Raw genomic sequence first — 17,829 nt, forward strand, 5'->3', positions numbered from 1 at the left:
GATTTCATGAGTTGTGAGATTAAACCCCATGTTGGGTGCCATACTTGGCAGGAAATCTATTTGGGATTCCCTCTCTCCCTCTGCCCCTCTCCCCATGTGTGCACTCTCTCTCTCTCTAAAATAAATAAATCTTTAAAAAAATAATAAAATGGTTAATATTATGTTATGTAAATCTCACCTCAACACGAGAAAAAGAGAGAAGAAAACCAACCAACCACCAACCTGCCCAAGGGACTGGAAAAGGATCAACAAGAGTAACCATTGTGGGAGATAAATGTCCTGGGGCTGAGCAGCCATGAGGTGTCCTTGGCACCCGTACTGAGCCCGGAGGGGGTGGGTGAGGAGATGACAGGATCAGAAAACTCGCATTTTGCTCCTGAATGTCAACCTGTGAGATCAGTATTTACCACCCCATCTGGGAAATTGGAAACTAGTGGGGACTGCAGGGATTCCTTAATTGAGGGGTTCAACATCCAACCCAGGGTCAGGAAACTGGTACCTGCCAGTGCAAAGGTTGGGGCCCAGTACTGCTAGATTGTTTCCATAGCACTGGAGACTGGACCCTTGGGCTCCACATCCTACCTCCCCAAACACCCCTTCCTCTTACAAAACCCCTTATCTTCTCTCTTCTCTCTTCCTGAGCTTCCCTTCCCTCCACCCACATTACACACTACTCCCGGAATTCTCCCAGGTTCAGCCTCCTCACCTCATCCCTTCCCCTGAGCCCACTGGCACAGTACGGTCCTCCCACAGCACTGCTTGGTCACCAGGTTCTGGGCTACGAGTCTGTCTGTGCCATCTCTCCCAGGCCCTTCCATCCGGGGAGGAGGTCTCCTAGAGGTCTCCTTTCGGGAACTGCCTCCTTTGCAAGATTATAGAAACCAGGCAGGTATTGCACACATTCGTCCCTCTCGCTGTCCGCCATCTTGGACCACATGGTACCTGCCTGGACGCAGGGTCCCTCAGCATCCCTGGGGCTTCCCGTGGTGGGGAAAGAGCAGGGAAGTTTTGCTTGGCCAGAGAGGAGAGGAACTTAGGGAGGTGGGGCCCTAGGGAAGACTGGGGTGGAGGAGAGGGTCTTTCCTACCATGGAGAGAACTATTCTATTACAGGAGAACTTCCAAATCTGAACGTTCTCAAGCTTGGTTCCTCCCAGACTCTGGGCTAGATCTGAAACAGAGAGCCAAGAAAACCTTGGACTAGGATTGGAAATCCCCAGAATGAAAGAAGAACTTTGTCCAAGGCTTCCTTTCCCTTTCTAGCCTCTCAGAATAAACTGAGCCACAGCCCAGGCTCTCCCCTCAATCTCCAACCTACCACCTCCAAAAAAGTTGCCAGTGTTCCAGGACCTCAGAATTGGTCTTGGTGGGAAAATCTCTGGAAATCCTGGTCCAGACAAGAGTCCTAGTTCCACTGGGGCATGGTGGTAGAGTGGGTATGAGAATAAAATCTAAGGAGAGGACTCTGGCCAGGGGCCTCGGAGCTGCCAGCTCACCCTGGCAACGCTGGCTGGATGCTCAAGGCCTCAAAGCAAGCACATCTGGGTTGGACAGAGCACTGTGGTGAGGTGGTGAGCCCAGGGTGCTGGGCAAAAGAAGCTGAGCTGAGGACCCCAGTCAGGGATCTACCCTAGGTCTACCCTGGGCAGAGGGGCTGGGCGAGAGGGATGGCTAGGGAGTCTGGACAGGGATCTGGGGAGAAAGGGGCTGGGAAGAAATTGTTGGGCCACAGGGGGCAAGATAGGAAGATGGCTAGAGAGACTGGGCAGAAGGCCTGAGCCAGAAGTGAAGCTCACAGCCTGGAGTGTGAGAGGCCTCTGGGGTGGGTGTGTGGGGCAGCAGAGAGAATGGAAGCCCACCTGCCAGGCCCTCGGCCCCTTGATATGGCCCCAGAGCAGAGTTCCTGGTGAGACTCAAGAAAACCTTCTGAAACAGACCAAATCGAATCCACTGAAATATCCTCTTCCCACCACTCGCCGCTTGCCTAAACCTTTGCCACCAAGTCTTGGTCTAAATGGGGTTTCCTCTGGTCAAATAGATTGCACCTCTCAGAGACGCTGAACAGAGACTCGTGAAGAAGCAGGTGTCTCTGGGGCCTTTGCTGGGCTCCCGACAGACCGAGGCTGCCCGCTATCTAGGGTAGGGTGGGCACACAGCATGGATGGGGGCGGGGGTGGGGCGGGGCTTGAGGCCCAGCTATGCTGAAGAGGGTGATCCTCAGTGACCCTCATCAAACACCATTCAGTGACCCCCATCAAACACCACTCAGTGGGTTCCAGGAGAGAATGGAGCTCAGGCCCCATGGAGGCCCCCGGCATGAGGCCACTTGGGTCACAAGCATGCACCCCTGTGTTCTGGTGTGTGTAGCTCTGCCATTCTCTTATGTGTGGGAACCCAAGAGTAGAATAGAGCTGGGGTCCTTGGAGGCACTGAGTCCAAGGACGGACCCCAGCATGACCTCTTCTCTTCAACAACCCCGTCTTGAGAGGTTTCCAGGAAGGGGGACATCCCTACTTCCTCTGTTCCTTCAAAGGAGGCCCTCCTCCCATGTGCCAGGCACCCATGGCAGAGTCTGGAAAGTCTCGGGCCTCATGGGGCTTCCGTTCCACGGGGAGGACAGGCAATATAAACAAATAATAGATAATTCGAGGCAGGAAGTGATAAGTTCTGTGGAGCAAAACAGTTTGTTCCCTCAAGAGCAGTCCCGGCCCCGCAGCTGTGAGAAAACAGCCATCTCTCTAGAGCCTTCTCTGTACCAGGCTTAATACCCGCAAGCTCCTTCAGCCATTCTGGACTCCTCTGGTTTCTAGATAACCACCCAAAAGGGGGCACAAGCCCCTCAGTGTATGGTCAGGCCAAGAAATGCCCCACACGATCTCTAGAGCCCTAGCACTGGTTCCCGGGTTTCTGTGGGTTTCCATTGGTTTCCACTAACACAGTCAGCTTTCCCACCTCCGTCCTTGGCAGCCCCTTCACACTCCTGACTCATCTCCAGCCTACAAGCCGTGAGGAGCCCCACATCTTTTCCTCATGAACTACCGCTGAGTCCCATCTCTCCCACCTTATTTTAAACTCAAGCGCCAGGATTTATATTTATCCTGGTAGTTTCATCTGGCGTGAGGCCGACTATCACTCAGCCTGCCAAGGCTGTCTTCCAGATACCAGTCTGACATCCAAACTCTCTTCCAGCTGAGGTAGAAGTCTGATCACTCCTATCACTCAGGCAGAGCTGGGCTCAGCCTCCCGGGCACTCAAGAGGGGTCTCCAGCCACGGGGACCTTGCTCCTTCACGTGGACTCTCAACGTGTGGCTGCCGAGGGGGCCACAACGCTCCTGGGTCATCAAGGTTAGCCATGTGGTACCTAAGAAAGAGCTTCATGTTCTGCTGGTTATTCTAGTAACTGATTTTAAAATTTGTTTGACATATTACAGATCAGAAGTTCCCACATCTATATGACCAGCAGAATTCCATGGGAACTTTTAATTTTTTTTTAAAGATTTTATTTATTTATTTGAGACAGAGCAAAAGTGAGAGAGATCACAGAGGGAGAGGGAGAGGGAGAGGCAGACTCACCGCTAAGTGGGGAGCCTGATGCGGGGCTCATTCCCAGGGCCCTGGCTGGGATCATGACCTGAGCAGAAGGCAGACACTTAACTGACTGAGCCATCCAGGTGCCCCTGTGTTGTTGTTTTTTAAGTTCTGGTGTTATTGAATCTATATTGGTTCTTGCTGATCCCCACTGCCCTTTCTGAATGCCCACAGACAAAGGCTTCCAGAAGTCTGCATTTCTGTGGCTCTTCTGCCAGGTCCTCTCTGCATGGACTGGGACATGGCCCTGTAACTCTGGCTTCTGGCCCAGACAAAGTATCAGTTCTTTAACTGATAGTTCAACAAACCTGGGGGTAGGGAAGATAGGGAAGGGTGTCCAGGGGCCCCCTTACTCAGGGTACCTCTCCTGCCCTGGTCTTCTACTCCGTCATCCCACCATGGCTCCTTGATTCTCCAAGATGGGAAAGACAGGGCAGAAGGGGAACTGAGTTGGGGCTTCATTCTCTGAGGTTCCAGCAGGTTCCATCTCAGAGCGGGATGAGGTGAGGCGGTGGGTCCCTGCCCTCAGGTACTACATTTAATGTGGCACCAACAAACCCAGCCATAAACATAGACAATTTATTCATGCACTATCTTAAAATAGAAATGAGGGCCAAGAAATCCACAATGAACAAAATATCAAGTTGTAAATAGACAGGATCAGTACTAGTGCCAAGCCATGTCAGAGCCTGAGGTAAAAGGAAAAATAAGTCACGGAAATGATGCAGAAGGAGGGAGAGTTCAGCGCATTTATGACCCTGCTCCCTGCCTACCAGGCTGCTGATTGGCTCTGGTCCCTCCTCAGTCCCCACTTCAAGGGCTAGTAGATGTGGCCCCTCCTCCTGGTTTGGGTCCCACCCTCCCTGCCAGCTCCAGCTTGGAGCTCTTAGCGGCTCCCTGCTGTTCCCAAAGCACTTTACCACCCCCTGCTGCTTTCCTTCTCTCTGCCCATTCCTGGGTAAACTGTCCCTGCATTGAACGCCCCCACTGCAAAGAAAGACAGGAAGGAGGGAAGGAGGGAAGGAGAGAAGGAAGGAAAGGAGGGATGAGGGAGGGAGAAAGGAAGGGCAGAGGAGGAAACATATTTTTTTTTAATTTCAAAAAAATTTTTTTTTAATTTTTAAAATATCCTAAGATAGGAAAAAGTATTATATCCATGACACAAGAACAGAATGCTTGGGATGCCTGGGTGGCTCAGTGGGTTAAGCCTCTGCCTTCGACTCAGGTCATGATCTCAGGGCCCTGGGATCGAGCCCCACATCAAGCTCTCTGCTCAGCGGGGAGCCTGCTTCTCCCTCTCTCTGTGCCCGCCTCTCTGCCTCCTTGTGATCCCTCTCTGTCAAATAAATAAATAAAATCTTAAAAAAAGAAAATAAAGCTGAAGTGTGCCTGGGTGTCTCAGTCAGTTAAGAGTCTGCTGACTGAGCCCTCCATCAGGCTCCCCCCGTCAGCAGAGAATCTGCGTCTCCCTCTCCCTCTGCCCCTCCCCCACTCATGCTCGTGCTCTCGAGCTCTCTCTCTCAATTAAATCAATAAAATCTTAAAAGAAAGAAAGAAAATAAGATTGAGAAGATCTTCCAGAAAATGGACCACTACCACCACCACCAAGCAAGCTATGCAAACACACAAAGGCAAAAGGCATAGACAACAGGAGAGAGAAGGAAATTCAAGGATCAATCCTTGATATGGACATCTAATCAAGGGGAATTGTGGAAAGAAGAGAATAGGCAGAGAGAAGACTGTCAAAGAAATAAAACAAGAGGACTTTCCAGAACCGGTGAATGTAAGTCCTAGGTGGCAAGAGTGCAGCACATATCCGGTGCGGTGGGGAGAAAAAGAGCCGGAGGCAGGGCACATGACCGAACTTCCAGAATACTGGGGTTTACACCCTCAAACGCTTCCAGAGGTGGGGGGAAAGCAGTTATAAACAAAGGACAAGAGTAAGAAGGACAGAAAACCTCTCAACAATGACATTGGAAGCCAGGAGATAATGCCTGCAAACTTCTGAAGGAAAATTATTTTTAATCTAGAATTCTATATTCAGCCAGACTATCAATCAAGTATGAGGATAGAATAAAGGCATTTTCAGACATGCGAGCTCTCTAAAGAATTTTCCCTCCTGTGTAACCTTTTTCAGGAAGCTAAACAAACGAGGGGGAGAGGCAGGAAAGAGAGGACACAGGGTCCATAGAACAGGGTGCCCAACACAGGAGACAGATGAGCGGGGAGGGTTCCAGTGTCAGAGGAGAAGGAGGCCCCACGATGACCTCGGGGCGGTTGCATGGGGCAGCAGCCAGCACAGGTCAGAGCAGGACAACAGGAGAGAGGTTTCCATGGGGGTGGGGGTGGGGGGGTGGGAGGGATAAAAAGAGACTGGTTGGACCACACCAAAGTGTGTCTATTTGAAGCCAGAGGGTATATAAGAATATATAACCATGGTAAGTACAGAAAACCAAGCAAAGGGCGTTCGGGGCAAGGATCCAGGAAAACCAAAAATCATATAAGAGAGTAAACAATGATATTACCCTGCTTGGGTTAGTGGCGAACAATATTTACATGATTATCATGATATAAAGCAGAGCATATGGGTTTAACAAAATTATTGAGAGCAGGATGACACTCGAGGTAGTATATAAAAGACAAGTCTTCATCTACACAACAGGTAGTCAACAGATAATGTCTAAATGAATTAATCAAGAGGCAGCAGCACAAGCAAATTACTTAGGAATACGGTGGTAACCGTCAGGAAAAAAGGCCACCAGTGGCACCTCTGGAGCAAGGGGCGGGCAGAGGAGCAGGGCGGGGCAGAGGGGCGGGCAGGTGCAGAGGGGCGGGGCAAGGCAGAGGGGCGGGGCAGAGGGGCGGGCAGGTGCAGAGAGGCGGGGCGGTCTGCCGTGCTTTGTTCTCCGATCTTAGCAGCATTTGATCTTTTTGACTACGTGCGTGCACTCCTTTGATGTAAAAAGATCGTTCTTGCACATTCTGTTGTTGCTTCTTGTTTCATAGTTTTTCTGCGTCCTAGGAATTCAATCTCAGCCATAGGCGCCTATACACACAGCCAGGGGCACGCTCACACGTGTACGGCCACACACATTCATCTCTCACACAAGCACAGACAGCCCACGGTGGCAGACACACAGGCAAGCGTACGTAATACAGAAAAACCCTCAGACACACGTGCAAACACACGTACACATGGTGATCGATTCACCCACAGACACGGAGTCCCCGCCAGGCTCCTGGAAAGAAAGCCGGCTGGGGAGGAGAGCCAGACACCGTAAGGACAGCGCCTCCTCTGGGCCTTGGCCCTCCTGGCCTCCCTTCACCACCACCGCCCCTCCTCCACAGGCAACTGGTCCCAGGCAGAGGAGATTCTCTGCCCCAAGCTTCACACTAATTGCCTTCTTTACTCTGTGCCCTGCCCGGAAGCCAAGCAGCCTGAGCCTCTGCAGCCATTAAACCTTTGGGGCTGCGCTGTCTGTAAATGGTGCAGAAATGCAAAGGGAGAGGGGCCTGAGCTGGCAGCTGGGTGTGACTAGTAATGCCACCTTCATTCAGCTTTTAGTGGAGGCCACAGGCAGTGAAAAAGTCCAGTGCCAGGAGTCCTGTGCACAGGCTGTGCATCCTTGGGCAAGTCACTTCCCCTCTCTGGGTGCACGAGGAGGAAGGCAATCTATGAAGCTCTGAGATGCAAAGATTTTATGTCCCAGGCTGGGCCCTGCTTTCATCCCCTCCCCTGGGATCCCTTTCTCCATGCTGACATCTAAGGTCAATCCCAAAGAATATGTGATTTGTGCATCTGACAGGTACACATAGGGCACCTGGGGAGCCCCCCAATTCCACTTCCCTCCCCTTCCACATTCCTCCAGCACTTACCACCACCCTGGTCCTGTTATCAGGCAGTGTGTCAATGGCCAGGGTGCCCCCGCCTGGGTCTTGGCTCAGCTGGGTCCTGTCCGACTCCGACACCTGCCCAGGGCTCTCTCGGGCTCTCCGACTCCAACCCTGCGTGGTCCCCTTGGCAGCCCATCCAGAGCCTCGGCCTGCATCCTGACCTGGGAGAAGGAGACAGAAAGCTGAGTCCCAGCAGTCAGAGCAAAGGTCCGCGGAGGGGACCAGCCCATGTACTCTACGGAGGCCCCAACCCATGCCGTCCCTGAGTGTGGGGACACCCCACATGCCCTGAGAGCCTTGGGCCAGCTCCACGCCTCACACTCTGCGCACAGAACACCTCTAGTCCCTCACCCCGGCCCTCCACAGTAGATACGATGCTCTCCATTTTGCAGACAGGAATCAGGGGCTCACAGAGGTTAAAGATTGTCACACCCTGGGTTAGGGATGGAGGTAAGTTCCAAACCTCCAAAGACGTAACTATGCTCAACCTCCATGGCACGCTGGAATCATCGGCAGAGCTTTAAAAATTCCTCCTGTCTGGGTCCCACCCCTGAAATGCTGATATAATTGTTCTGTAGTGTGGCCTGGGCATTAGGAGTCTTAAATGATCCCCAGGGGAGCTTTCTCCAAAGTCCTGAACCGAACTCTGTAGACAAGAGTGAGAACCATTGCTCTGGAACATTCCAAACCAGTTCCTTATTTCTCCATCATAGAATCTCACCTTCCAGGGGACTCCATGGGCGAGAAGCCTGAGAGTAGAGCTCTTTTAGTTCAGGACTTCTCAACATTAGCACTGTGGACATTCTGGACTGGAGAATTCTTTGTTGTGGGGGCTATCCTGAGCCTTCTAGCAAGTCCAGCAGCATCCCAGCCTCTGTCCACTAGATGCCAGTGGCATCTCCTCCCAGATGGTGCCGATCAAAGATGTCTCGGTGATGGGGACCACTGTTTAGTCCTGCAACTACCTCTAAGCCACTTGAGCAAGTCCCTTTCTCCCTAAAACATGGAGCTTCACCACCATTAAGGATGGCAAATAGGTTTCATCTCAAAAGTCCTCTCTAATCGATTAGCGACAGCCAGGAACACTCTAATTGAGACAAACTCAGAAGCTCCATCTGCATGTAGCAAGAGAGATTGTCATGATCAATTAACAATGTCTGCCAGGGCACAGGATTGGAAAGACGCTGCACACCTGCTGGTTAGCAGCCATCCCAATCGTTCTCTTCTGTCTCCTCTAGGTCGTTAAGTGCATTCCAAATGTCACAGAAATCATGCTTTTCCTTTTTTGGAAAGATCTGTGACCCCAAAGGTGTGTCTTATATTGTCACTGCAATTGTCACACCTACTATGGATGTGTGTGTGGGATACAGATCACTGGAGAGGCGGTTCTGGTATTTCCTGGGATATCCATCAATTCCAGGTCCACTCCAGGTCGGACACCTTTCTCCACCTCTGCCTACCCTAACCCTCCCCAGAGCTGCTAGATACAACCCTCTTTCCTAGAGCGCCGATGATGTAACTACGTGCCTCTCTCCCTGGTAGGCGAGTTCCCCCAGGACTGTCCCCATCCTCTGCAAATATGGATCCTCAGTGTCTAGCAAACAATAGGTGCTCAATCATTGTACAGTTGAGGACCCGATACTAGAGGTAAGTAACTCTTGGAAGTCAGCAAGGACAGAGGTTGAGACAAGGCTTGGCCAGCACCAGGCCTGGGGCTGGGGCCAGGACTCTGCTGTGGGGCCCTGGTTTGTCATTAGACATTTTATCCAATTAAGTCATTCTTGGCTGCTGGTGCCTGCTGGACCCTTGCCGGCCCCCTCTCACTTCTCTGCCCCTAATCGCAACCAGATGCTCTGGAGAAGGTGGGGAGAAGGGCGGTCCCCAGGCCCCTTCCCCAAGTTGCCCACTGGCTGAGATGGGCCTGCGCCCAGAACTGGGAAGGCATTGTGCCCAAGGCTCAGACCCCAAGCCAGGGCTGTCTTGCCCCTCTCGGGTGGGGCCCACAGCTGCCTCTGGAGATAGAACCGCTTGTGCTGGGCTGCTTTGCCCGGCTCCCCGGGTCGTCTTGCGAGCAGCCCTTGAGACTGGGCAAGAGCCAGAACAGGAAAGGAACGTGTGCAGAGCGAGCAGAGGAGCTTAACTGCTCTGGAAGGGGGTGCTGAGGATCTGCAGGCATCACTATCCTGCAACTGAGACAGAAGGGTACTTGAAAAGTGGGGGTCCAAGGCCTAAGGGGGCTGGAAAGGGGGACCCAACCAGCTGTGGGGTCAGGGAAGGGACACCTGCACCCACAGGCTGTGTGACCTTGGACCTGTCTGTTGACCTCTCTGAGCTTCCATTTCCTCAGCATGAACACGGGGATGACAGTCATGCCCATAGCACAGGCTGCCATGAGCATCAAATTCAAATGTCAAATGAGAAGTCTTTATAATCAAAGAACTTGGGGCTCAGGTCAGAGGCAAAGGGTCCAAGGCAGGCAGGGAAGGGGATGGAGAGGGAAGCGGCCCAGGAATCCGCCCTACCCTGGCCAGCCCTGAGTCTGACCCTCTCAACCACACCCCCACCTCTGTCTCCCTGCCACCCCGCCCCCTCCCAGTCGGCTGGGACAGGACCTCATCCCCTCAGCCAACACAGCTGGTGGCTCACATGTGTGTTGCACAGCCCATGTGCCTGTGCACACACAGACTTGCCCCAAGGCCCTGGCCCTCCTCCCCATGCGCTCACACATTGTTGCCAACTTCTCCCCTGACTGGCCACTCTCTGCTCTTACCTTCTGTCCCTCCCAGCACCCGTTTTACACAGACGCACGCATGTGAGTGTAGCTGCCTGGGAGCCCCGGCCAGAAGTACCAGAAGAGCCCAGAGCACCCACTCCTGGGTCCCGTAACCACCCATCTGTTCACCCACGGCCCCAAGTCGCCTGCCGTCTAGTGGGCTGTCCGTGCGACAATAGGGAGAGTAAAAAATGACAGCTAACTTTTCGAGAATGCTTGGTAGGTGCTAGCCCTCTTCCAAATGCTTGAAGCTCATGAACTCATTTACTCCCCGCAGTAACCCTTTGGGATGGCTGCTAGGTTGGATCTATTGTGCGAATTGGGAGCTGAGGCGTGAAGGTGTCATGGAATCTCCCAATGTCACACAACTAATCCGTGGCAGGACAGATGCACACGGGCAGGCTGACTTCCGGGAGGGCTGACTTCAGGGTCTGCTCAGGCCATAGGGAGGGCAACAAGAGGGGACCAGGAGCCCCAGGCCGTTTCCTCAGGTGCAGGGACAGCCCGGGGAAGGCCTGACGTACGGGCTTGGCTCACTGGGGACCATCGCGCCCGATCTCAGGAGCCCTGTCTAGGAGACCGTGTCCCCTGGCACACGGGGGGGCGCCCCAGTAGTGCCGCCCCAGACCCTCTGTGGGCCACTGTCCTGCTTTGGCGCCAGAAGCCATGGGCTGACTTCGGGAGGCCATGTCATGCCCAGCCCCAGGGCCTGGCAGAGCCACCGGCCACCCCAGCTTGCCCTTCCTGCCCCACAGCCACCAGGCAATCCAGGAGTCACTGCAGTCACGACCCTTAATGCCCTCGAGGTAATCTCCCGCACACCCAGGACAAACTTGATTCCCTCCCTCCCAGGCTTCCAGCTCACCCCTCAGCCCTCCAGCCGAAGGCCCTTTGTGACCCCATCCCTGCTCTCTCCTCCAGCCTCCTGTCTCCCCAAAGCCCTCTCCAGGACCCAGCCTGGCTCACTCTGGCCACAGGGCCTCGCACAGATGGCTTTCCCAGCCAGGACCACTCTGCTCCATAAATGAACCCTTCTGACGAGCCATTGCTCATCCTTCAAGTGCCATGAGATGGCACCTCTTTCCAAAGCATCCCCCGACATCTCTCCCCTGTCACCCCAAACGCTACCTGCACCGTCCCAGCCCTGATCCCCACACGTAGTTGCTGCCTGTGCTTCTGCAGGCTCCTGGTACCTGACACAGAGCCAATGCTTGGTAAGCATGGATGGAGGACGGAGGGAAGGAGGGAGGGATCCAGGGAGGTAGGGTAGAAGGGACAGGGAAGGGAGGGAAGGAGGGAGGGAGGGGGCAGGAGAGAGAAGGAGGAAAGGAAGGGAGGGAGGGAAGGAAGGAATCTTCAAAAGCCCCTGAGTACTTGAGACCCACAGGCTGAGAACACCCTTCCCCCTGGGGCACAGGCTGCAAGAAAAGAGCACAGGTTTGGAGTCATACAAGCTCGGGGACGAACCTTGAATCTAATGCTTACTGACTGTGACGCTGGACAAATTACATAAGCTCTCTAAGCCTCAGTTTCCTTATCTGTAAAACGGGAATGATAAAACCTACCCTTGTAGTTGTTTTCGAGTCTTTAACAAAATGATATGCGCAGATCCCCCAGCAAAGTCCCCTGGCCTTCTTTTCTAGGGGCTTGAGAGAGTCTCCAGGCCCTGAACTGAAATCCTGTGTCCTAGTTACAAAGCCCTCAGTGGCCTCCTCTGGCTGGGAAACCCACTGAAGTTCTCACCAAGGACCCTCCCTTGGGGAGAGGGAGTGAGGTGCAGGGAACTGGCAGGAAGGGACCACCAAGAGGAGAAGAGGAAAGGAGAGAAGAGCTTGGCTTTCTGTGAGTTTCTCTCAAAGGGAGAGTCTGGGGTCCATGACCACCTCCTGATTCGCTCACTCATTCAGTACACACTCATTGAGGCCCTACTGTGTGCCAGGCACTGTGCCGGGGGTGCCGGGGTGACAGTGACCAGGTGGACTCCACCCTTGGGCCCCAGAAGATTCTAGTTGGAAAAGACACGTAAATGAATGAATGAATGAATGAATGAAGTGGTGTGCAGACAAAAGGGTTGGGCTTTATTGCTCCCCTGGGCAGAGCCATCATGGTGGGCCTCTCTGAGGATGTGGCCCTTGAGCTAACCAACACCTGGACTTGAAGACCAGCGTCCCACAGCCTGGGTGTGTTGAGGGATGGGGCAGAATCATGACTATAGGGACCCTAGACACCATCTGGTCCAAACCCCACTTTATAGAAGAGGACATCCAGGTGCAGAGAAAGGAGGAAGTTGCCAGGGTGGCCAGAGGGATAGATGTTGGGCCTGATCTCCCGACTCCCAGGCCAAAGACAAGCCCTCCAGCTGCTGCTTCTTTCTCTGTCTATTTTAGGCAGCTCCCGTTCCCCTTGGGCCAGAGCCTGCTGCCCCTGCCATGCTCCATGCATTCAAAGGCCATCTTCCTGTCTGTCCATCTGACTGTCTATCAGCCTCTTGCGGTCTTTCCTCACCTCCTGACTATATCTTTGGCTTCTTCATCTTTCTCCTGCTCCTGTTCTAATGCTGGAAGAAGTTTCAAGGCTCCACCAAACCAACCAACCCATCAAGAGGGAGGGGAGATCTCAGCTCCCTCCTGAGGCTCCCCCGAACCCCACCCTACCCCCACCCCAGAGAGCTTGGAGTCTTGGGGCTGGATGGCACTCCTTCACATCTAGCACCCCGATGCCTTTCCCCAGGCCCCAGGGCTCCACCACTGATCCCAGCCAGGCTGTCCCTCCTTGGCGGCCCTCCCCTAGAATGTCCTACCCCCCCACACACACATCTCTTCTTCCCAGAAGACACCCCCACCTCCGCCTCCACCAGGCCTTTCCTCCAGTGCCGCCAGGCCTGGTGGGAAAAAAAAAAAAAAAAAAAAAACACGAAAAACACTGAACTGAGAGTCAGCAACTGCCCCCTCTGGCTTCCCAAGCACTTCCTGAAGTCCAACCCACCTCTCCTGCCACAGAGAAAGTCCATTTTTTCCTGGCTGAGTCTCTGGCAAAGCCCAGAAGACAGGGTGTCCTCGACTTAGAGCTTTGATTCAAGTCTCTGCCTGCCCCTCTCTTTCTGGCCTCCCCAGGTGTCTACTACCCCAACCCAACTCTGAAGAGGCAGCTCTCAGCCAGGCCCCAGGCTGGCCACCTCCCCCCACACCCCAGCACAAGCTCCTTATCTCCCAGTTCCCTTTCCCCAACCCTCTCTGTGGTTCTCCCAACTCAGTCAGGGGTCCAGAGCCCTCCCTCATCATCCTAGTCACATCCTGAGTTCAGAAAGTCTCATCAAGTTTGGGGTTGCAGAGGACCTCAAAAACTGACCTGGCCAACCTCTCCCTTTTATATAAATTTTTTCAATTGCCAGTTACCCACATATATCATAACAAATCCGAAAAGGAAAGACGATCCTTAAAAGGAAAAAAAAGAATCTCTCATAATCCCACCAAGAGTCAAAGATTTTGCTCACAGCTCTCTTTAGAAGTGGCGAGATAGGCCCAGAGAAGGAAAGGAACTTGCTCAAGGTCACACAGCAAGTGAGATGTGGGGACAAGAAGCCAAGTCTCCAGCCCTTCTCTGTGTGGCCTCCCTGAAAACTGGTACTTCTGTACCACCGGCCTTTGCCACACCAACTTCCACTGCTCTCTGCCTGCATTTCCACCATCATCACCCTTCCCCACCCTCCTTCTCCACAGGGACTCAGGCCTGTCTGTCTACACACAAGTCCGTTGAAGTCAAGAACACTGTCACAGATGCTGTGCCTGGGGCTAGCACACCCCAGAGACACAGCAGCCCAGCTACAGCATCTCCCAGGACAAGTCCATGACCCTGCTCCATCCCATTTAAGGGACACCTATGTCCCCGAGGCATAAAGTTCTATCTCCTCAATTCTTGCTGTCAAGAGGCTAGACTGCAAATTACCCACCTTCCAACCCCAGAGAAGTCTGGGTGCCTGAGGAGAAAGGAAGGTAATATAAAATTACACGCTCGACAATTTTTTTTTTTAAATAATACAAGAGACTCAAGGTAGACCTCAGAAAGGACTTCCAGGTGGGAGAGATGACTGTGGAGAACTAGTGTAGGGAAGAGGAGTGTGCCAAGAGGAGCCCCTGCTCCCCCCCCCCATCCAGAGCCAGAGCAGCTGATGGCCAAAGGCCACCAGAGCGGGAGTGACAGAAGGGTCCTGGAGACTGGGGAATGGGGGAGCAGCAAGTTGCTGCTTCCTGAGCCCCAGAGGGCTCTCCAGGCTCCAAACAGGGAGAGGAAGGCGGTACGACAGGCTGCTACAGAGCTTCCTCTAGGAGAGATGCTGGGTCTCCACCATCCCTCTGGCTGCTCCCACCCAGCCCCCAAATGTGAAATGGATTCAGACCTAACCTGGGTCAGTTTGGGGCTGGGGTGGGACCAGGGGGGCGGGAAGAGAAGGAGGTGGCAAAGCTGGGGCAGGAGGCACCCCAGACTCTCCGTCTCATCAGAATTCAGCCTCCCTCAGTGTGACGAGGGGTCCCTATGACTCCCCTACCGTCCTCTTTGGGGCCAGAGCCCATTGCCTTATGTAGCCCCCTCTACTGGGGTCCCTCTGGTGTCCTTCCAGGAGGGAAGGAGAGGCGAGGGGCATCAGTGTCTGATGCCTCCACCCTCACTCGCACACCCTATTTGTTTAAGAAAGTGGGTCCCTGTCCACCTGCCACAACCCACGGAGCTCCTGGCCCTCCGTGGACAGTCCCCCCCCCACCCGACAACGCCGGCCGGTGGGTACTTGGCCTTGCCCACGCCCGCCTGCCTGCTCCCTCCCCGCCCCCCGCCTACCCCGACCGACTCCGGCCAGTCCTACCTGCTCCGGGCGGGGGGCTCAGCGCCCGGGCAGCCTCCCTGAACACCAGCACCAGGAGCCAGAGCTCTGCCCGCATGGTGGGTGCCAGGACCCGCCCCCGGCCCGCTGCGGGCCGCTGCCCCGGACGAGGGAGGGGCCGGGCTCCGGCGGCGCAGTCCCGGGGGCTGGCGCGCCGAGGGGTGGGCGGCGAGGAGGCGGCGGAGCGCGGGGCCCGGCGGGGCGGCGGGAGAGGCGCGGGCGCCGGCCGGCGGCGAGCGAGCAGAGCGGCGGCCTCCCGGAGCGCGGACGGGGAGGGGGCGGGGCGGGGGGGGCGCGGCGCCTCCCGAGCGCTCCCAGAGTCTTCCCCGGTCCTCCCAGCCCTCCCGGAGCGCTCCCACGGCGGAATTGGAGGGGGGGGGTGGCTGGGGGCGGAGTAGGGGACAGGGCGGGGGACCCTGGGCTGGGAGAAGCGGCCCCCCACCCTGCACCTTAGCTCCTGCCTCCCTTCCCCTCCTCACCCCCCCTCCCCGCGGAAAGCCGCTGAGACAAGACCGTGGAGGGGGGTGTGTGTGCACACCCCAGGAGGGGACAGGCGCCCCTTTCCTCGGGCGGTGCACTCCTGCCATACGCACCCCCTCCTCCAGCTCTACCAGGCTTTCCGACTTTCTGGGATGTTCCTCAGAGTTCTGTGGGTTTCTGATGCCCATCCCCACCCCAGGAATCTCCCCTTGCAGCACAGACCACCCCCGCCCCAGCTTCTCTCGCCAACAGAGGCCTGAATGCCACTCCCCTCCCCGGGGCTCCTCTCCCTTTTCCCCATCACTGCCCCCCCCACCACAGTTCCCAGCACCGTCTTTCCCATCAGCCTGGTGGACACCGTGGTAGAGGGCAGCCCGGACCTCCCCTTAACCCCAGAAGGTAACTGAGGCCACCTTTCTCTCTGGGGACCCCAGGCCTGTTCAGGGTCCCAGTCAGTCCTCAAAGCCAGTCTACCCCCTCCTCCCGCCAGCACGAAGACGTCTCACCCCACCTGCCACCACCTTATGACAGACTCTGGGGAATAGATCACCTTTTTTTTTTTTTTCCTTTTCTTTCAGGACAGAATAAAAATACCCACAATTTAGGAGATTTAATAGACGGCGGGGAATCAGGTCAGGACACGAAGGTGCTGATTCCCTCCCCTGACCTACTTCGTGTGATAGCGAGGAGCTGGAGCACTCCAGGGTGGGAGGATGAGGGATGAGGGGCACCTGGTTTCTCACGGGGCTGGGGCCTAGGGACTGGACAGTCGCGGACAGGTAGGGGATGGACATGGAGAGCTCTTGAGGGAATTCCCCAGGAAGAGGGATGCGCGGGAGCAGAAGAAGAAGTGTGGGCTGGAAGAGGGGGGTTCCCTGACACTGAGGCCAAAGACAGGAACTGAGAAGGGAAAGAACCAAAGCCTCTCTAATCTCTCAGAATCCCAGTTCCTCCTTCCTCTGGATGTAGGGTCCCAGAAACGACCTCCTCCAGCCCTAAACGCTAATCCTTTACGATAGGACAAGGCAAGGCCTGACTGTAAGTTCTACTTGTTGTCTAATTCAAATCCCGATTTTGCCGACTCTCAAACGGGAATGGGCCGCCGCTTCCAGCGGCGGCTTCTTGCTGCCCTCTAGCGGTCAAGTGGGGAGCCGCGGTCTGTCTTACACGGTCTCTTTAAAGGCTCGGACTGAAAACAACAGCTTGGAAATAATCCCAAGCAAGAGACGTGTAAATTTTTTTTTAAACGTAAGCCTCTGGAACTTGCGCGCCCATCAGAATCACCTGGAGGGCTTATTAAAAATACAAATTTCTGAGCGCCACCCTCAGGTTTCTAATTCAATAGTTCCGGGAAGAAGCCGAGAAATCTGCATTTCTAACACATTCCCAGGTGGTGGTGCTAGTCCGGGGACCACATTTTAAGATCCATCGCTTGAGAAATCTCGCTTCTTGCACTGTCTCGCGTCTTTCTTGCACCAATTGTCGTCTGCTCAAAAGAGAGATGGCGAAGGCAATGTCAACACAAAATGGAGAAAGGGAAAAATGACACAGTGGAGACATGGACCTTTGTGGCCCAGTGAAAACGACTAGGAAGGGGGCACCCGGATTTGAACCGGGGACCTCTTGATCTGCAGTCAAATGCTCTACCACTGAGCTATACCCCCCCGTGCTAACGGTTGGGCGCAGTAATCTCTTAGTCCTATGACTGCGCAGGCGCTGTGATGAGCTCGTGAAAGGAAGTGGTGTCCAATGTTTACAAAAGTTGAAAATAATATAATCTCATAAGATTATTCGCCTGGACGCAGAACTAGATTCCCTAACCTCTGAGCTTAAGATTTCTACTGAATGGTGTAAGCAAAATGGAGTTTGGAAATGGGAGGGGAGATCCCTCGAGATCCCTCGAGATCCCTGGTTTCGGGGACATTCCCTGCACCGAGGTCCCTCTCTCCTGCCCTGTCGGAGCCCCTTTATTGCCTCTTGGCTCCCCTCTCTCCGTCCTCCGCGCTCAGGCAAGGTTCTCTGGGTCTCCTTTCCCCAGCCCAAGCCAGGACCTTAGGTCCTGGGCCTCCCTCCCCGGGCAGAGCCGCTGGGGTCGCTGGCCAGGTCCCCCTGAGGGTGCGCCGGCCTCCGCCCTAGCACTTCGGGAGTGCGCAGTCTGGGCTGTCCACCTAGGGTTAACCAGCAGCTTCTCGCCCTCTCACTGCATCCCACCCATAGA

The 17,829-nt window shown here is 54.8% G+C and overlaps 1 protein-coding gene across 1 annotated transcript in view; it reads right to left on the reverse strand.

Annotated features, from left to right (window-relative positions):
* Positions 1-15,233, reverse strand: part of PLXDC1 (plexin domain containing 1) — a 56,054-nt gene extending 40,821 nt beyond the window's left edge. The window contains exons 1-2 of the mRNA XM_080826497.1: positions 15,114-15,233; positions 7,465-7,643 (exon numbers count right to left, since the gene is read on the reverse strand). Of these exons, the coding sequence (XP_080682623.1) occupies positions 7,465-7,643; positions 15,114-15,189 (255 nt within the window). The 5' untranslated portion in view covers positions 15,190-15,233. The remainder of the gene's footprint in view (positions 1-7,464; positions 7,644-15,113) is intronic.
* Between the last annotated feature and the right edge of the window lie 2,596 nt (positions 15,234-17,829).

Source organism: Martes martes (assembly GCF_963455335.1).
Source record: "Martes martes genome assembly, chromosome: 16".
Lineage (NCBI taxonomy): Eukaryota > Metazoa > Chordata > Mammalia > Carnivora > Mustelidae > Martes > Martes martes.